This window comes from Pelodiscus sinensis, chromosome 2, assembly GCF_049634645.1.
Source record: "Pelodiscus sinensis isolate JC-2024 chromosome 2, ASM4963464v1, whole genome shotgun sequence".
In the NCBI taxonomy this organism is placed as follows: domain Eukaryota; kingdom Metazoa; phylum Chordata; order Testudines; family Trionychidae; genus Pelodiscus; species Pelodiscus sinensis.
In genome coordinates, this window is record NC_134712.1 from 60,454,059 (window position 1) to 60,475,433 (window position 21,375).

The window sequence follows — 21,375 nt, forward strand, 5'->3', positions numbered from 1 at the left end:
CCTTTTTCTTTTTAAAAAAGTATTATCATAACAATAATTGACAGGTCCATTTAAAGCAGTTCCACACAATGAAAATTGTGTGCAATGTTTGCCTTTGAAAATAATGGTGTTACTGGCAAGACAGGATTTGTTGAAAATAGGGCATGAAGCAGGCTAATTCTACAATGGTGTGGTGTCTTTGACTGAAGTGCGAGTTATATCTGCCAGCTATTTTAACTCCTACTAGCTAACTTTAACTGGTAAATATACTTGGAAACAAGAATACTTGATAGAACTTGTTTTGGCTAGCTGCTGAATTTGTGTTTTCTGCTTTCTTTCTGATCTAACTGCTTTACTTACAATGCTCTGGCATATCTGCATTTCCTCATAATGTGATCGCTACAGTGCAAATGTGCATGTTAAATTGAGTGCATGCAAAAAATATATATCCCCACAGTAATCCACCAACCGCATTGATCTGGTACCAAGACCAGAGATGATACCCTGCTGCTCTAAGAACACAGATGTTGCACTGGTCTGCTAAAAGGACAGCTCTCCTAGTTCAAACAGTACAGGAGATAGTTATGTATAAGCTTGTTGCATTACAACTTCAGTCACACCTCAGACCTCACAATCTTAATGATAAATTCTAGGCTGGCTTCAGGGGAGACAAGCTAGGAGTCTGCTTTTTGAAGATGTGCTTTGATCTTTTGCTGTAAGCTGATTCAGGGATATGTGTTCTGTATCAAGACTCCTTTATCTCTCTGCTGGTTTGAGGCTATAAAGCCTGGTGCCCTTTTAAAATGTTTAGTTCAGATGGTAAGATTGACTACAACTGATCTACCCCACTTACAGGTCAATGCCAGTTTGTAAGTTAGGTATTTTGACACTATAAGCTTTTTTGGGGGCAGGGGGAGGGGAAGAGGCTGTTTCTCACTTTTTGATTTTTGTACTTGTATCATCCTCTTGCTTCAGTTATTTGCCAGTATGGTCTGAGTTTTCATTGATGTACTGATTATACTTCTCTTCCTGCCTTGTTATTATATAGCCAAGGTTGCCTCAAGAGCTATTCTCTTGTTTTACCACAATCTGAATTGCAATGTCAGGTAATTTTTTGAAGTTCATTCTTATATTATAATAAAGTCCTAACAAACATTAAGTATCAAGATAGCTGAATAACCTAGCACAATATATTTACAGATTAAATATCTGAAGGATGAAGTAATAATGCTTACTGAATATTTTGGATGTCTGGAATAATGGATATAGCTCATCTCTTTAAGTTCACCTGCAGAAGAAAACCCAGATCACAAATGAAGAAGTCATTCAGTGGAATGAAGTTCTCTCACTGGAATCTTCTAACAGAAACTGGCCCTAAACAAATTTTTACTATAACAGGAGTAGCATTCAGGGCAGGTGATATGTTAACTTGTACATAAAAAATTTTACTTATTTAAATATATTGTATTTGTTTTCTCCTTTCTCTTGTCCTATCAGTGTAGCCATCTTAACAATACTTTGTGAGATGTCTGTTTTCTATAAATATTTCTTTTATTTTAATTTGATTATTTTAATTTAATTGTATGAAAATCTAGGCTTTTCTTTTCCAGAACAACTTGCCAATTTTCCTGGAGAAGTGTATTGGTTTCTTTTCTCAGTTGCAGTACAGGCAGTCCCCGGGTTACGTACAAGATAGGGACTGTAGGTTTGTTCTTAAGTTGAATTTGTATGTAAGTCGGAACTGGTACATATTGTAGGGGAAACTCTAGCCAAACATTTCTCCAGAGCTCAGTTTTATTCTCCCAAACCTCACTTCCCTCAGTCCTTTATTCTCAAGCTGAGGTGTCTGCTGAGAAAAGCCGCTCCGCGTCTCCCTGGTCTGCTGGGGGGGTGGGCGCTAGCTTCGCGTCTCCATGGTCTACTGGGGGGAAGCAGCTAGTGCGGGGTTGCCTCACCCCATTTGTAAGTAGGGATCCGATGTAAGTCGGATCTATGTAACCCGGGGACTGCCTGTATTTAGAACTGAGATTTTCAAAGCTGCTTAAGAGACTGACCTGTCTATGTCCACTTAAACATTTTGCCAGTTTTGCCATCAGTGCTTCACCAAAAATACCATCACCCCCCCAAAAAAGCCCAGCACGTGATCTGTACTCACCTGATCTCCCTTGCCCTCAGCCTCTTGCTATTGAGTTAGTGTGTTCCTTGGGACCAGTGGCCATGCAAGCTCACAGTCCCGAGTGACTGCAAGGGAACTGTGAATAATCTGCGGTCTTTAGGGAAATTTCAGCCCAGGGACCCACATAGACTGATTTACTCTTTCAAGGTTATCTTAGCAAGGAAAAAGACTAGGAACGTTCTTTTTATTAAAACTAAACTAGATTGTCCTCTACATTTCTTGGTCTCCTAAACAGGGTGGGAGGAGGGAGGGAGAGACTAAAGCTGCAGGCTTTGAAGACTCAGAATACTAAATTGCTAATTCATTCATGAGTTTTTTAAATGAGTCAAACATGCAGAGCTATTCATAAAAGGAAGCAACGGGAATATTCATTTAAACTGAAACCATTCGAATTACTTGAATCCCAAGATCCTTTACCAGTAGGTAATAAGGATAATTTAGGTGTAAAACCTGATTAATTAGCTCTATAATCTATTTAACTCTCCACACAGCCTCACAACATGCAATTACCTTTCAATAGAGACCTACATACCCCATATTAAAAGCAGAACTGAAAACTGTTATTAAATTAGAGATCTTAAGTCCAATACCCGATAGTAAAAACTGCCACTTGAAGAACAGTAACACTGAAATAGATGAGCTTTAAACTGAATATTGGAAACTGGAAGAAGGAGAAGGGATTTGCATTGATGGGTGGGATTCTGCTAAGTTGCTGTACAAGTCCAACAAGGAAAAAATGACTCAAGGCAGTTGCCACTGAGAAGTGAAAAAGTACAAAGATCAGGACTAGATGTGGAAATACAGATTGAAAAAGAGAGTGAACTTTAACAGAAAAGCTAGTGAAAGCTCAGGATGCGAATAGGCACCACTTAGGCCTAGATGTGATGTCAAATGAAAAGCTCAGGAGATGGAAGCTGGAGGCTGGAGTAAGATTGATTTAACAATAGATACAATTTAAACAGAAAAGCTAAGGTGCTGGGAGCTGAGGTTTGGGATAACATCCATTTAAGTGTAGATTTAATATAAACAGAAAGGCCAAGGAGGTAGAAGGTGGAGACTAGAACAAGATCAATGTTAAATTAGCTAAGTGAAAGCTAGAATCAAATCAGTATGTTAAAAAAAAGGCTTGCTGAGCAGAGTATTTAGGAATAAGGAGGCATATTTAATAAACAATAGATGAACAGTAACTATAGGCATTGTTTAACCTTAATAGGACTATTATTTATTATATCTGTGTCTACTTAAAGCAGTTGTGGGGAATCTTTTTTTGGATTGGGGCCAATGACCCACAGAAAAATCAGTCGGGGGCCGCATACAAGTGAGAAAAAAATCACTGATGTGGCCCCTGAAGGAGAAAGACACTCCCCACATTCCTCTCGCACACCAGAGCCTAGGAGGGCCCAGGCTAGTAGATTTTGTATTCTCCAGCCTCGCAGTGGGGTGGCTGGGGAGCTGGACTGCCAGTGCAGGCTCCCCAATGCTGGAGGGAGGGTGTCTCTGAGCCTCAGGGTCTGCAGTCTGGCAAGCTGGGGGGGGGGGCAACATCCAGCCTCCAGGCCTGAGGTTCCCCACCCCTGACTTAAAGGAAAGCACAATCCCTAGCCATGGAGATTGTTTTTTGAAGATTTGGAGATTTGAAGGGAAGGGATCTATCCATCTATTTATCTATCTCTCAGTAGCAAAAACAATGAAGAGGAATTAAAATTGGCATGCTATGAGATAGACATTGACTGAAAGAACTCACATTTTTATTTTTAAGTCAGTAAACTATTTTAATTCTAAGGGATGTGTGTGCATGGGCCTGTGTGTGTGTATCCTTTCAGCCTCCAGAAAGGTGACTGGAGGCTAATGCTTGTATTTTTGTATCACTAGGTATTCCAATGTCTTAAACTATAATTCATTGTGACAAGTAACTCTTATAGGAACAAGAAAACATTAAAGAAAAGCTAAATTCTGCATTACAACATATTTTTTTTAACTCTCCTAATGTTTCACAAGAAAGAATGAGAATTACTTTGAATACAAAGGGTAGTTCTGCTGAAGTAACATGAGTGATTGGCTTCCAGCTCTGAACACCAAGGTTAGCCTATCCAGTACACAAAGCACTACCCATATTACTGTGTCCTCCCTGGTGCTATACACGCTCCTATGTGTTGCTAGGACTTCTGGGAGTATGACTAATGATTATTTGTGCTGCAGAAATTTTGACTGCTCTATAATTATTTTCCAGGGAATTGTGGGAGAACTTGTGGGAGGATTCCGCAGGGGGAACTGTGGGAAGGCACTGGTCAATGACAAAGACTCCAGTGATTCCGTGTGCTCCCTCACTGCAAAGAGGGTGGGTTAGCAGGCCTGCTGAAAGTGGCACATGAACTCTGACCTTTGGCCAATTAGCATGTTGAAAAGCATCACTAAACGCAGAATAGCGAGGTTGTTGTATAGATGGGGGAGAGCTAAGGGCCAACTCCTCAGTTAAGTCTGCAACGAAGACATACACAAATAATTTACTGACTTCAACCTACTCATGTGTGCTTCTTCTAATTGAATGACTCCTTCTTGCCATGTTACACACCGCAGAGTCAAGGCTCCCTTCTGAAGTATGGCACTATGCTATATTCTGTATCTGCACCCTGCACTGCTCCTTATTATATATGTGGCCATTAAAGATGCACGATAGCCTCATTCTAGCAGGCAATACCTCTCTCGCTGCCTCTTGGTGAAAGGGTAGGCACTGTTCCTGTTTTAGACCCTGGAGCACAGCCCTTTAGATCAGGGATGGGGAACCGCAGGCCAAGGGGCAGCTTGCCTGTATCCAGCCCCCAAAGCTCAGGGCTCCCCCGGCCCCAGCATTGGCGAGACTATGCTGGTTCTTCAGCCACTGCACTGCCCCACCACAGAGCTGGAGAATACAAAATCTACTATCCTGCTCCCTCCCCCCTCCCCCCAAGCTCTAGTGTGCTTCTCACTTGTATGTGGCTGCCAACTGATTTTTCTATGGGTCAGCGGCCACCGACCCAAAGAAGGTTCCCCACCCCTGCTTTAGGAGATGTTCAGTTTCTCCCCCTAGTGGGAAGAAGTTAAAGTAGTCCAAACAAGCCCACGGCTCACAAAAAGCAGTGTATGAAATCTGAGAGACAAAAAGAGAAAAAAATTCAGCCCATCTATTCTCTGAGATGGCCAGGGAGGCCCAGGCTTTCAAGCCATTTCCCTGATAGGCAACACATGCTTCCAAGAGCCAGGGAGCTCTGAGATGCAGCTCTGCTCTTTCACAGTGCTGCCCCGCTCCCCTGAGCAGAGATTCTCCTTTCTAAGGCCCTGCTCAACTTAGAAAAGTGTAGTTACTATATTAGCTACATATCTCCTTTCTAAGGCCCTGCTCAAGTATTCTTGCGCAAGAGGGCTTATCCCTGAACAGGAGCGTCAAAGTATTTGCGGAAGAAGCACTGATTTTGTACATTACAAAGTCAGTGCTCTTGCCCAAATTCAAGCAGCCAATGTAGACAGCTGGCAAATTTTTGCGCAAAAGCACTTGCTTTTGCACAAAATCTTGCCAGTCTAGACATACCTAGTGTGTTTCCTGGACATGTTCACATTAATGATGTCATGTTTCATTTTCCTTCCCATTCACAGATAACATCTACAACTACAGCAACTGCTTACATGGAAAAATAATATTGCCAGAATATTTATGTTTCTACTGTATTTAATGTGATTTAACACTTGGAAACATGGGCAGGCAACCGACACCATATTACCAGCCAATTCTTCCGAGAGCACCAGCAGATGCTCCATGGGCCCCGGGGCCTCCTGGGACCAAATTTGAGAACTGCCTGGTTAGCTACTTCATCTCCAGACAGATAACTGTAGAACCCATGGAACAAAACCAGCATTGCTTTTGTTGTGAGAGAAGTCCACCCCTGCTTGGTTACAGCTCAGGGCTCACCTGGGGGACACACCAGATCTGTGACTTCACCCTGCCTCCATCTTCAACAGCACATCATGCTCTTGGCTGACCCAAATGTTAATCTTTAGGGGTTTCTGGCACAGACAGTTCAGAAAGATGCAAGTATCCATATAAGCCTCACAAAATACAACTAGTCAATGCTGTCTTATTAAAACACTCCAAACCCAGGGGAATGCTTTAAATCTGGCAGCAACAACATTGTTTCAGTGCCAGCTAGTAAAGCCTATTATCATTGTAGTGTGATGGTCAGTCAAGCATATTCAAGTAGTAGCCATTAATGACACATTGTGTTTCTCCTCATTGCCTGTCATAATACTAACAGCAGCTCACAGATTCCTAATGATAGTTTAAGTTAGGAACTGCTGGACACTGCTCTGAAAGTTTCAGAAGCCTCCCCGCTTTCAATAAGTTTAACTAGGATGTTTAGTGTCTTGTGATACTTATGGTTCTTGTCTGTTAAAAGGCAGACAGCCTTGGGGTCATAAAATCATAGAACTGGAAGGGACCTCGAGAGGTCGAGTCTGGCAGGACCAAGTACCATCTAGATCATACCTGACAGATGGCTGTCTAACCTGCTCTTAAATATCTCCAGTGATGGGGATTCCACCATCTCCCTAGACAATGTATTCCAGTGTTTAACCACCCCGACATCTTTCTTCCAGGTCATCCCTGTACAATGCTAATATAGTAACTACACTTGAAGTTTTTTAATCTAGGTGTCTGTGATCTGTGAACATTCATGGCCCTCCCACACCCCTTCCTCCTATCTCCCTCCTAGCAGGAGCATAGCATGCTCCTATCTCCCTCCTAGCAGGGCCAACAGCCACCATGGGCCTTGGGACAAGATTTGTGGGAGGCCTCACTCCACACCCAGAAAAGGCAAGGCCTCGGATGGAAGGGGTGTAGCCAGAGGCAGCCAGCCCTCTGCTCCTGCCAGGCCTGAGTCCTGTGGAGAGCCTGGTGCAGTGTCCTAGCACTCTAGCAAAAATTCAAAGGGGTCTGGGCCTCTGGCTGCTGCCTTCTTTGCCCCCACATCTGCTCCCTCCTAGACCCTCACCTCCACTTCCATTAACCATTTCAATACAGTACATTAAGGATTTATCTTATGCCATGTTATACATGTGCAGTGCTCTATAATGGTTAGTACGTACAAGAGCTTTAGTAACAGACTTTGTTTACCCTTCATTATGGTGAACACTCATGGTGTTCTGGAAAATTCCATAATCCAACATAGAATATTGCTGGATTAAAGAGGTTCTAGTGTATTTTGATACATGGTGAAAATCCTCTTGTAATAAAATGTAACTCTTGGAGGACTGCATCTCAAATGGATTCAACCATATGAAGCCTTACAATTGGTGTGATGATGTAATAGTGGATTCAAAATAACTGCAACAGACAGATCAGTGCAGGGTCAAATACCACTCAAATGTTTATTCTACCAAGAAAAGATGTGATTTCAATGAGATGTAGATCCAGTCTATAGGACCAGTGGTACCTATGGCTTAAGGGCTAAGTCAGGCATTAAGCATAAAGTTGCCTCTTACAAGGATTTGTCACTCCTCCTCAGATTCTGGCAAGAACAGGTATGTGTGTGTGTGTGTGTGGAGTGTATAGAAAACCACAGATATCTTATGCTTTTCCAAGAAGTACCTTGTTATACCATTGTAATACACTGCAAAGTGTATTGATGGCATGTGGATTTACTTTTGAATGGTGAAATCCATGGCACAGTATGACTATGGCAATGAGGGTAAGATCAAGCCAAGGTTATAAAGGCTGGAGAAGCAAATAGGTGTAACCTTGCAGGCATTTCCAAAATGGGACACAAACATGTTATGATGATTGTAATGTTCTACTTAGCTCCAGGCAGATCACCTGAATAAAAGACAGGATAATTTATCCCGTTCTCCAATATCAGATGCATAATGCATCAGTCCCTCTGATTAGTGTAGTGGTTCTCAAACTTCACTGCATCACAACCCCCTCCTGATGAAAAAATGATTACATACCCCCAGGAGAGAGGACTGAAGCCTGAACCTGCCTGGGTCCCAATGATTCAGACAGTTGGGGAGGATGGAGGAGGGGAAACTAAAGTCCAAGGGCTTTAGCCTCAGGCAGCGGAGCCTGTAACTTTAATCCCACCATTCAGAGCTTACACTCCCTGGCTTAGGACACCTTTGGCTCCAACAAGGCTAAACCAGCTCTGGTGAACCCATTAAAATGGAGTGGTGACCTACTATGGGGTGACCCACAGTTTGAGAACTCCCGGAATAGTGCATCTCCAGGCACTGCGATACAGTTAAACTGAGTCCTACCATTTAAATGTGCAAACCTTAATGAGTAGGTGCCAAGAACATCTGGTGACTTTAAAACAGGTCAGCTGAAATATTTAAAAAAATACACTAGGGAAATGCCATGTTTGCAGGGCAAGGCTGGGCAGGCCCGTTGACATAGCCCCAGTGCCATGGCAGTTACAAGCAACGCTGGCTACCCCACCGCCCATCACGTTTGGCCAGTGGGATCCTCTAACATGGTGGGGTCAAAAATGAGTGAGTGGCATTGCAAATTGGTACATGCAGATTGCAGTGGCACTCAGGGTCAGCCCTGCTGCTCTTCCTGAGCAGAGCTGTGACCCCTTCCCCTTGCACAAAGGTGCAACCCTACTCCCGAAATGTTGGTCTTGCCACTCAACTGCCATCATGATGGAGGGGCTGATGGGCCAAACCTAAGTGAGAAGTGGGGGTGACCTATGCCCCTGTCATAAGGCTGGCTTCTATACTATACACGGGTATGTCTACACTACCACCCTAGTTCGAACTAGTGTGGTAATGTAGGCAACCGGAGTTGCAAATGAAGCCCGGGATTTGAATTTCCCGGGCTTCATTTGCATAAAGCCGGGCGCCGCCATTTTTAAATGTCCGCTAATGCGGACTCCGTGCCGCGTGTAGCCGCGCGGCATGGAGTCCGCACTAGCGGACATTTAAAAATGGCGGCGCCCGGCTTTATGCAAATGAAGCCCGGGAAATTCAAATCCCGGGCTTCATTTGCAACTCCAGTTACCTACATTACCACCCTAGTTCGAACTAGGGTGGTAGTGTACACATACCCCATGGGAGCCTGTTCAGCTTTGCTTCTCTTCCAAATGTCCCTCTCCCTTCTTCTCTGCTTGCAGCACTTGTTCAGCAACAGCTTCAAGACCTGTGACAAGAATTGGAGCTGCAGCATATGCCTTTGTGGGGAAACCAGTCAGGGGAAGAGTGGCAGGGAGTCATGGGCAGGGTCAGTTGTGTGAACCATGTGAAATCTTCATGGGGTGGACCCTGAACAATAGCACAATGTTAATAGAATTACGTCTACTGCTAAATATTGCTAAGTCATTGGGAATTCATTGCCACTTCTTTATTGCCTCATCCCACAAAGACTGGATTCATAGGAAGTTTATCACCTATTGTATAACCATGTATATATTAAACAATGTCAGGAAATAAACCTCTCTTGCTCATTTGACTGTTCACAACAGATGTTCAATGGTGTGCATAAATGAAATGTTCTATTTCACAAGAGTACAATGTTATAGTTTTTTTAGTGTGGGTAATAATATATTATGTATTAATTAATATACTTGTCTAGCAATGCCACCTGGTTGTCTATGTACTAGAGATTATAGTATAATAGAACTTGCCCATTAAAAAGGAGCCTCATGAAAGAAAAAATAAGCAGATTCAGCTCTCAAAATATGTTAGCTCTGACAACAGCCTTGATATAGAGGGACTAGGCATAAAAATGTTCCACTAGGTTATTAATTTTGATTTTGTGGTGTGGCTGACTGGATAATGCCTTTGCCTCTTGGACCATGGAGGCTTCCTGTAGTTCTGTTCATATACAGAAGAGTTTTGAATTTCCTTTGGTTAGCCATTTGGCTCTCAGGCTATGACTAGACTAAAGGGTTGTTGGAAAAACTGAGTTAAATTCATACTGCAAGCGCATTCTTTCGACAGTAAATCAAAACAAGAGGAATTTTTACACAAATGGCAATCCTCATTCTACGAGGAAGAAGCCTTTTTGCGAAAGAATTCTTTCACAAAAAGGCGTGCGTAGACAGGGAAGAGGGAATTTTTTTGGAAGAAGAGGGAAGAGGAAAAAGCACAGGTGCCCTGGTGGCCATTCTGTCCATAGCAATCACTGTTTATATGTGAGATAGTGTCCTGGCAGTAAAAATGCATTGCCTTTTTGATGCGCTTTTGCAGTGTGAACACTATCTTGCACAAGACGTTTTTTCGGAAGATCTCTTCCAAAAAACGGCTTCTTTCTCAAGAAGCCTGTAGTCTAGATATAGTCTCAGTATTGTCTGTATAACAAATGCTGAATCACAACTGAAGGTTTTTTTGGCAAATCTATTCCTTCTACTTCACTTCCTTTTCCTGACTCATTTTATTTACATGCAACTGAATTCCCACTGCCATCTCATGAGGTACACATACAGTTCAGACCTATCCCTTTTAGACATATGCAGATATATTTACAACATAGTATTTAGTGGCAATAAAATGTTATCAGTTGTTCCACTAAGAACGTCTAGAAAATATTTTATAAAGGTTAATCGTGTTTTTAAAAATGTATTTGCTTTGCTCCCAGTCTCCACTTTATTAAAAACATTCAGTAACTCTGACAAGCTGGTAACAAGTATCTCAGGTTTTTTTTTTTTTTTTTAAAGAGGAAGTGATTTACAAACAGAATAGTGACAGGTTTTTATGATTATAGATTTCACATCTTTTAGTATCTCCAAAAGAGTCATATAGATTGATAGATCTACAGCGGAAGAAATGAAAAAAAATGAAAGGAAGAGATATAAATAGACTTTTTCATTAGGATGAATGATGGAAGGTATTAAACCCGCAAGAGCAATATGCCTTTTACATATCTTTCTTTTCATTCTCTTTGAGCTGCAACCATCTTCCTTCTAAGTAAAAGTTAACTGCAGTCTGAAACACAAGTGAAAAGAGCAATAGTTGGAAATAAATGTTTCCTCAAGCATTTATTACCCTTCAAAAAGCATCCTTTGGCTGAAGTGCAAGATCCAAAATCCATTTAAGCAATGCTTAGCAACCAAGTAGGAAGCAGTTATTAATGTTTAAGCTTCCCTGACAAGTTTTCAGTCCAGGAACAAGGCTTAACTTTGTGCACAGAATAATACAGAAAATATTTAATTAGGGAGAGTTTGAATCTCATATCTTAGGATTTATTCTCTGTCCAAATCTGCAATATTATACATTAATGGAAGATTCCAAAAAGAAAGAAGAAATGCTGCAAATATATATTAAAATGTTTTAAATCACTTTTTCCACAACAATTTTCCAACATTTATCCCATTCATTCTATATCAAAATATTTATATTTGAATCAGAATGATGTAAGGTACCATTGACAGAGTATCTTAAAAGACATTTTCTTTTAACATGCAACAAATTAAGGTTCCAGGGCCTCTTTTCCATCTTAAAGCCCATTCCTCTTGGGTAACTGGTCTATCCAAATCCTTTCATCACCATATGAAATATGGGCATTTCTTTGAGAGGAAAGTTTCTGCTGAAACTAATGTTAACTTAGCTATTGTTGCGTCACTCATTTTATGAAGTGGGCTGTACCCACAAAAGCTCATGATACCATCTATATTTTTTGTTAGTCTCTAAGGTGCTGCAGAACTACTCACTATTTTTCAGTTTTTTCAGTAAGGGTATGTCTACATTTACTCCCTAGTTCAAACTAGGGAGGCAAATGAAGCATACCAAAGTTGTAAATCAAGCGCGGGATTTAGATATCCCGCGCTTGATTAGCATAATCGCGGCTGGTCGCCATTTTAAAACCCTTCCCTCGAATTAACTGTTACTCCTCATTGCATGAGGAGTAACAGTTAATTCGAGGGAAGGTTTCCGATCGAACTACCGCGTCTACATGCGGCAAGTTAAATCGGGTGACTGGCATTTTAAAATGGCGACCGACCACGGTTATGCTAATCAAGCACAGGATATTTAAATCCTTCGCTTGATTTGCAACTTTGGTATGCTTCATTTGCCTCCCTACTTTGAACCCTTACAGACAAACTCGGCTACCCCTCTGAAACTTTTTAGCTATTGTTTCTTGTTGTGTGTTGCTTTATTGACCAGAAGCCATCGAGTCTATAAAAATCAGATTTCTGTATATAAAGCCATTTTTTAGAAAGTTGAGAAACAAAATACCTGTCTTGAAGATACTGGTACTAGGGATGTCACTGTGTACATGACTAGGATTATCAGTTAATCCTGTCATCTATACGCATTCTCCCGCCCCCCTTTACTGCCTTTGTATCAGAGGCAGTGGGGGGGGGAGGGGAGCAGGCGAGCGGGAGCTGATGCAAGCCATGAGCATGGGATTTGCTTGCGCCTCCCACCCCTACTGCTGCCTCTGATACAGAGGAAGCAATGTGGAGGGTGAGGGGAGTAGGCTGGAGTCAATGTGCACCGTGGGGACTTGACAACCAGGGAAGGCCATCTACTGAAGGGAAGAAACCCTGATCTCAAGAACACCAGGCATGGCCAGTCAGCTTGTAAATGTTGTGCCAATCACACATTCTCTATGGGTCTTCACCCTCAGGAGTATATTGATACAGTGCTAAGGTAAGCAAAGGTGGAAAGTGGGCAATAGGGATGTTAGTTATCGGGTATCTGAATAGTCTTGTAACTGCATAAAATCTTAGCAGCTACATGACTATTCAATAGTCCCCGGGGGCGGGGCCGGCAGCCAGTGCACTCCTGGCTCCACTCCTGGGGACCCCCTGCCACTCCGCACTGCTGCCTCTGTATCAGAGGCAGCAGTGCAGGGTGGCAGACGGGAGTTGGTCCACAAGGAGAGCTACTTTAAAAACCAGCTCCCCACGCAGACTGGCTGCTTGATACGAGGCAGCAGTGTGGGGTGGCAGCAGACCCTATCAGGGGAGGGGGTCCTAGGTCCCCCTGGACAGGGGCTGCTATTGCAAAGCAGCCTCTTCCCACAGTGGGCCCAGTCTTGCAGCAGCCTCTCCTGCCCCCTACACCTGCTGCTGCCTGTGATAGCAGTGAGGGGAGACAGCAAGAGGCACCGTGGAGCTGGTGCTGGGAGGAATTTACTTTTAAGCCAGCTCCCCCCAGCACTGGCTCCTGCTTTCTTCCACTGCCTCTGATATAGAGGCAGCAAGGTGTGTGGGGGAATGCAAATAGTTGTCAAGATTAACGAATAAGCCTAGGCTTATCAGTTAATTGTCTAGTTGACTACTCGTTGACATCCCTAGTAGGCAATGACTAAAGAAATGAGTCCAAGAAGTGTGTCTGACTTCCCTGAATGCAGCACCATGACTGGGAAATCAAGAGAAGTAGCTGAGATACTGAACAGGAGAGTGCACTTTGCTTGAATACAAGAGACAAAATGGAAAGGGTGAAATCCATGAAGGTCAGGGAGGGTTAATGATTCAAACAATGAAACAGCTGGAAAGAACCTTGAGAAAAGGCTCTGTGAAGAAATGGAGCAAGCAAGCAATGATCCAGCTGGGTTTATGCAAGAAGGTCATTAATGGATGCAGTTTTGTAGCCTGAATATTGCAGAAGCATAGGGAGAAATGCAAGCAATTGCATTTAGTGTGTGTGATTTTAGAGCAGGCATATGACAGTTCCTAGTGAACTGCCATGTTGAGGCCTGCAGTCACTCAATTTGCCACAGACATATATTCAGATTGTCATGGATATGTCTGAAGTAGCACAACTGTAGTGAGAAGCAGCTGCAGCTACGAGTCATCCACTGTGACTGTAGCCCCACATCAAATATCAGCTGTAAGTCCATTCTTATGTATGATTGTCATGGGCACCTGATAATCAGAGATGAGGGGAAGGGGTTCATGGAGTTTGCTTTTCACTAATTCCCTCAGGGTATGCTGGGAAGATAAATACAAACTGGAAAGGAACTGTTGTGAGACCTCTGTACACCATGTTAGCCCTGGAACCTCAGGGTTAGCACAGGCACTGTTGGACACTGCTGATTGGCAGCCTCACATCAGCTGGGATAAAAGGCTGGGAAGCAGTGGGTGGGGTGGATAACCAGAATGATGAGCAGGCTCAGAAAGGAGCACCTGACAACAAGCAATTACAGAGCTGCCCAGAAACAACACCCTAGAAGGTGATGAACTGACCAAGAGACTGGACAGCATGCAGAGATCCAGGGGACAGCAGGTAGGATCTCAGATTGCTGTCAGAGTCGAAGAACCCTGATCCTGCCTATCAACCTTAAGGGCCCAGTGGAGTGGGAGGGCCTAGGTTTCCCTACTAACTGCTTGATGGACTTGGGGTAAAGCATTTTCAGACTCCTGGGCATCAGAAATAGACTGGCAGGCCATGTGAGCTGTGGGGCTATATTGTGTTTGGCCTGAGAGAGTACCACTGCTCTGATGCACCACCTTACAGGGACTTACAGTGATGGATAGCTGAAGAAAATGGTTGATGAATCAGTTGACAAAGGAGGAAACACGTGTTCTGCTTCATTGACCTAATTCTCTGAGAAAATTTAGCTCTTAGTATTGAAAAGTACATCAGAGAAAGAAAACCTGTGATGTATCTATGTTGACTGAGAAAATCTAGTACAATTTTAGTAAGGCTTTGTAGTACAAGCCGTAAGTGGGCCCGCAGGTACGAGAGCAGAGGATGGAAATTCCCAGCCCTATATTTTAGCCCTGGAACCTGAAACACCAGTTGGCCCTTATCAGCTTTAACCCATACACCTGAGCTGGGAAACTACCAAGCGGTAAACAAGTTTGTCCTTGGTCTCAGCTCATAAAGAGTGACAAGAATGGTACTGAGCCAGCATGCGCTCACCCGGTAAACAGCTGGGATACAAAGGTGTTGGTGGGTCCCATGCATGGGAAGTCTTACCAGGGACCCAGACCTGGGGGATGCCCAGACCTCCCCCACCTGGAGCCACATGTGGCCCTTGAAGCGAGAACAACAGGGATGGGACTTCCCACAGTAGAGGTATGTAAGCATGTCACAAGACCGATTACTCCTATCTGTTTTGCTCCGCATAGGATTTCTAACTTGTTACTTTCTAATAGCAGTAACTTAGCAACATTAATAAAGCGCCCCAGTCCCTGGGGGTATGTCTACACTACCCTCCTAGTTCGAACTAGCGGGGTAATGTATGCATACCGCACTTGCTAATGAAGCCCGGGATTTGAATTTCCCGGGCTTCATTAGCATAAGCGGGGAGCCGCCATTTTTAAATCCCCGCTGCTTCGAACCCCGTGTAGCGCGGCTACACGGGGCTCGAACTAGGTAGTTCGGACTAGGGTCCTATTCCGAACTACCGGTACTCCTCGTGAAACGAGGTGTACCGGTAGTTCGGAATAGGCACCCTAGTCCGAACTACCTAGTTCGAGCCCCGTGTAGCCGCGCTACACGGGGTTCGAAGCAGCGGGGATTTAAAAATGGCGGCTCCCCGCTTATGCTAATGAAGCCCGGGAAATTCAAATCCCGGGCTTCATTAGCAAGTGCGGTATGCATACATTACCCTCCTAGTTCGAACTAGGAGGGTAGTGTAGACATACCCTGGGAGCTCTGTATGAAAGTGGGTTGACAGGCTGTCAATTAATGCATGTTAACACCTGCAATTAATGCAGTGCAGAATTAACGTTAAAAAAATTAAAGTGCATTAATTGCAGGTGTTTCTGTGTGGCACTGCCCCTTTGAAATGCCACAGTGGTGTTTCAAAGGGGCAGCACTGCACAGAGCCCAGGATCAGCTGTGCAGCGCTGCCCCTTTGAAATGCTGTGGTGGTGTTTCAAAGGAGCAACACTGCACAGAGCCTGGGGTCAGCTGGACTCCCCAGCTGACCCTGGACTCTGTGCAGCGCTGTCTCTTTGAAATGCTGCGGCAGCGTTTCAAAGGGACAGTGCTGTGTGGAGCCTGGGATCAGCTCTGTGGGCGCTGCCCCTTTGAAATGGCCCTCCCCCAAGCTTCGGGGCTGACCCCCACCCTGAGCCCTGTGACACTTGCAGTTGGGGTCTGAGTCCCCCTGAACTCTGCACTGTCCATGGCCGTCCACAGCTTCTATATATAGAAGAATTTATTGAATTTATTCTAGACATTGACACAATTCTACTCTGTTTTCATGATCTATAGTGATAAAATATCAGACAAAGTTAATGGAGCAAAGCAGCAACAGTTCAGGTCTTTTGAAGGGAAAGTTTATGTTTAAAATACTTCCATATGGTTTGTTGTCTAAAAGGACTGTTATCTGTAGCTATTGCAAGGCTGAGTTCCAATACCATAGAAGCACTTCAAGTCTGCAGTACCACCTACATGCTAAGCATGTTTTTGCCTCTGGATCTTGTGCTACAGATAACCCACCAGCAGCAAACGAGTCCAGCCAGACATGATAGTACAATTACAGAGTTTTAGGATCGCTACAAGCCCACGGATCAAAGAAAATACAACACCTTAACCAATGCTATTGCAAAGTAGATAGCTATGGATTGCAGACCACTCAACATTGTAAATGACAGAGGGCTAAGAGATATTATTCAAATAGCATCTTCCAATCAGTCATACGTCTTGCCTTCCCGAGGAACCGTTGCATCATGAATAAATGATCTCTATGACATTGAGAAGACTACAAAGTTGGAGCTTCAGAGAAATGCACTGGCTGTTGGTTGGACTGGTGATCACTGGTCATCCTTGAGCAATCATAGCTATCTTGGTGTCACAGCACACCTGACTGATGCTGCATGGACACTACAGTCGTTTGCTGTAACAGTAACTCATACTGAAGAGAGACATTATGCTGAAGCATGTGCAGGGCATTTCATGGTGTTGTGAAAGAATGGAATATTCAAGAAAAAGTAACAATTAGTACCGACAGTGCACATAATATGGTAGCAGTGGCCAGTCGCTTGCCTTTGAACACATGACATGCGTTGCTCACAGTCTGCAGTGATCCATTACTGTAGCACTCAGTGACGGTGGTTTTGAAAACATGCTGGCAAAATGCAGAAAACTTGTGGGCCATTTCAAACACAGTCCAGCCAACAGTACAGAGCTAGGAATACAACAAACCGCAAATGGACAGAAACAAGAATCTCTGGTACAAGATATTTCAACCAGATGGAATTCCACATTGGCTATGATTCAGCACCTGCTTCACAATAAAGCCGCTATCACATCCCCATTAGCTCTTCAACAGCATCATTTATCAGTGCCAACAGATAAGGAGTTCAAAAAACTGCAAAAGCTAGAAACACTATTTGAGCCTTGCTGGTTTGTGACTGAACTCCTTGAGGGGGGTGAGGGGGAACTGTATGTTTCCTGCTCCATGGTTTTACCCGCATTCTGCCATATATTCCAAGTTATGGCAGTCTCTGATGATGACCCAGCATATGTTGCTGGATATAAGAACATGTGCACAACAGATTTTACAAAATGCAAAGAAGGTGCCAATCTGAGGTTTCTAAAAATAGCTACAGCTCTAGAGCCCAGGTTTAAGAATCTGAAGTGCCTTTCAAAATCTGAGAGGGATGAGGTGTGGAACATTTTATTAGAAGTCTTAAAAGAGCAATCCTCTGATGCAGAAACTAGAGAAACTGAACCACCAAAAAACCCAAAACCAAACTTCTGCTGAAGGCATCCGATTCAGATGACAAAAATGAACATGCTTCGATCGCACTGTTTTGGATCATTATCGAGCAGAACCCATCATCAGCATGGACACATGTCCTCTGGAATGATGGTCGAAGCATGAAGGGGCATATAAATCTTTAGCACATCTGGCACGTAAATATTTTGCTACGCCAGCTACAACAGTGTCATGAGAATGCCTGTTTTCACTATCAGGTAACATTGTAAACAAGAAGTGCGCAGCATTATCTACCACAAATGTAAACAAGCTTTTTTGTCTTAGTGATTGGCTGAAAAATAAGTAGGACTGAGTGGACTTGTGGGGTCTAAAGTTTTACATTGTTTTATTGTTAAGTGAAGTTATTCTTGTTTACATAATTCTACATTTGTAAGTTCAGCTTTTGTGATAGAATTTGCACTACAATACTTCAGTGAGGTGAACTAAGGTTGTTTTTGCAGTATAAATGTTTTGTAAAAAAATAAATATAAAGTGAGCACTATACACTTTGTATTCTAATAGATAGTATTCTTATTGTTTAATAGCGTGATTAATTGCATGATTAATCATGATTAATTTTTTAACTGAGTGATTAATCACGATTAAATTTTTAATTGCTTGACAGACCTAAATTTTAGCATATGCCCAAGAGAATTTGTGAAATTTATAACTGAACAAGTGAAAATTTATAACTGAATAAGGGAAAAGGCCAAAGCATATCAATACCAATGGAGGCTGGAGAACTACATTCAAATAAACTTTTTGTTGGATATATAAAATTGCCCTTGCATTCAACAATAAAACATTGCTTGCCATTAGTATATAGAGAAGACAAGTAAAAACTGACTACATGATTGCTAAAGTTCTAGAAAACATTCACCAGGCTACTTTTGTGTTCTGTATCATACGCTGTATTTGGCCCCTCAACTAAAGGTGTGTCTAGACAGCAACCTTCTGTCAGAATAAGCTATGTAATTTGCACTATGCAAATTGCTTATCTTATTCTGAGTCTAGATAAAAAAAGTTTATTTTGAAATTTGGTGCTGTGGAGACAGCACCAAATTTCTAAATAAGACACTATTCTGACAAATCCCTTAACCCTCATGAAACAAGGGTTACTGGGGATGCTTGAATAGCACACCCACTATTTTGGGAAATAGCGGGTGCCTTTAAAGACATGGTGATGCTTCCAATATCCAGAAATAGTGCCACAGTCTAGACATACCCTAAATGTTTTAGGGTTTGAGCCTGCAAAGTATTAAGTGGCCTCTATTATAGATATGGCAGTTCCCTGTCATATCCTTGGAGGACCTCATTAAATTAAATATCTTTGGGGTCTGTTGTATTAAATGAATCATTTATGTACTATTGTGGGCTGGAACTGTATGAAACCTCTTTTGGGTATGTGTGTGGAGCTGGGGAATGGGACAGATGTGAGACCTGGGAGTCCCACATCTAAAAAGGAATGTAATGAAAATTTGCTAGACAAGAAAATAATTTCTGGGGACAATAAATATTAAGAGGATTTCTGGGGGATACCTAGGGAGAGGTTAATGTAAATTCCCAATCTCAGATTATGCAACAATTCCGCCATTTGAACCTACATCCTAAGAGGGTGATTGCTTACAGAAACTGGGATTAGAGGGCCAAAATGTATAAAAATGGCTGAACTGCCCAGCTTGCATTCTGATTCTGAATCTAAGACAGTTGTGGACCTGCAACCAGGGAGCTTTTGAAGGAGTGACACCTACCTGATCCTGAGGTTAGAGTTAGGGTGACCTCTGGTAAGCTTTTTAGCATGCATACATGCATGTTCTTTTAGTGTTTTAATGTTTTCTCTATAATACTTTCAACTTAAGAATAAATATCCTTGTTTAGAAAAAAAGGGATGATGACTGACAATTATTGGCAATTTCATTGTTCCAAGCCTTCAGAGAGAAAGCACAGCACAGATGATGGCCTTTTTAGGCAGTCTGGCTTGCTGGGAATATCACAGTATAGGCCGGGAACTGTGCAGCCTTAAAAACCGCTGGCCAGGAGGGAGGAAGAGATGTGGGTATCCACTCAAGAGAGGTGATAAATGGAGATAAAAATCTTTAAGTAGGTGCCCTTGAAGGATCACAAAGGAGAAATATAGGCAAATTACCCTGAAACTGTGAAACCCTCAGCTCTTCATGATGTCAATAGGAACTGGTGTAACAAACCATGGAACACGCTTCAGGTTACAAGAGCAGCCCAGAGTTAAATCCTAATTTTGCTGATGTCAGTGAGTTTTGTGAAGCAGGATCAAGACCTTGATGCTTTTGACTATAAACCTGTTGTCAGGTGCAAATACAATGGTATAGCATTTTTAGCAGGTATTTACGTTTTCCAATGCTATGTTCTATTTTTTGCTAAGAGTCAACTGTGTATTTCTTTATGTACATCACTAAAATGTTTGCCCTATGAAGCACACTCTTATGGAATATTATTTAGGATTGAGCAACACTGACAACAGAAAACTACTTACTTTAAAAAGTAAAGAGCCAGCCTTCCCAGGTGCTATTATGTGAAGCATCTTATTAATAAAACAGCTGATGGCACATCCCTTTTAAACAGTGCATCTACCAGCCCTAATCATTTGATGCAGATTTGAATGTAATGTTCCAGCTGCAATCCTATCAGAGCCATATATATAAGGACAATGATTACCTCCCCACCCCCAGCAATCTCCTAGGCAAGGATTCTGTTCACGCATCTCAAAGCACAATTGCTTTTTTGCGGTCACAATGCACTTCACACTCATTACTATTTTGCTGGCCATTACCATCCCCAGATAGCTTTCAGAATTAGTGCTTTCTAGGGTTCTCTTTAATATTCAGAACATGTGTTCCAGGTTATTGCTCCCAGCTTTCATACGTTTAACCTATTATGTTATTCTCTGTCCATGTTTCTCATTTTTCTTGGGCCTTTTTGTATTATATTTGCCACAGGAATCTGCATTTCTTCCCAACTTAGTATTGCTGTTTCCTCTCTGCTCCAGAACCTAAAAGTTGCTAACCCATGCATGCCATATATGTTGTATCCCACTAGAAATTCCTTTCAGTTATATGATAATGATTTGTTTATGGTCCTTTATATGGTTTTCAAGTGAAATATGGTAGTTTCCATCAGTCAACTTGAATTACGGTTTTCAGAAAGATTTTGTGGGACATTATCTCCAAATCCAAGTGAATTTCATGTAGTTCTATGAAAAATAACCAAGTTTGTCAAGATGTAGCCTTTCTAAAATGTTTGTTGCTTATTACTTACCCTCTAGCTGTCTAGTGATTTTTCTCTTGACATTACATTGTTTTACTAAGGGGAGAAGTTAGACTCTGTAAGTATTTGTGTATGAGAAAATAAGTACCAGGACTTCCTTCTTTTTTTAAAAGGCTGGTAACCACATTTGTTTTTAGTCTCTCTTCCAGTTTCATTATGGTTCACTAGGGTTTTTAAAATAACTTGCATGGTTTACCGAAAGTTTGTTAGTTTATAATATCCTTAGAAATGCTGTGACACAGCCTTCTTGGCAGAGGATCTCCTGTTCTTGGCAAATAGCTCACCTCAGACT

At 42.5% G+C, this 21,375-nt stretch overlaps 1 protein-coding gene and 1 pseudogene across 8 annotated transcripts in view; one reads left to right on the forward strand and one right to left on the reverse strand.

Annotated features, from left to right (window-relative positions):
* The window catches only part of NKAIN3 (sodium/potassium transporting ATPase interacting 3), a 501,823-nt gene that overhangs the window by 15,416 nt on the left and 465,032 nt on the right, over positions 1–21,375 (reverse strand). For 2 of the 8 annotated variants that reach the window (XM_075920627.1, XM_075920629.1), the window contains exon 6: positions 9,232–11,104. The exons of the other annotated variants lie outside the window; for them this stretch is intronic. In XM_075920627.1, the coding sequence (XP_075776742.1) occupies positions 11,094–11,104 (11 nt within the window). In that variant the 3' untranslated portion in view covers positions 9,232–11,093. Of the gene's footprint in view, positions 1–9,231; positions 11,105–21,375 lie in introns of those variants that run through there. 8 annotated transcript variants of the gene reach the window in all.
* LOC142826718 (E3 SUMO-protein ligase ZBED1-like) lies at positions 16,318–18,090 on the forward strand (annotated as a pseudogene).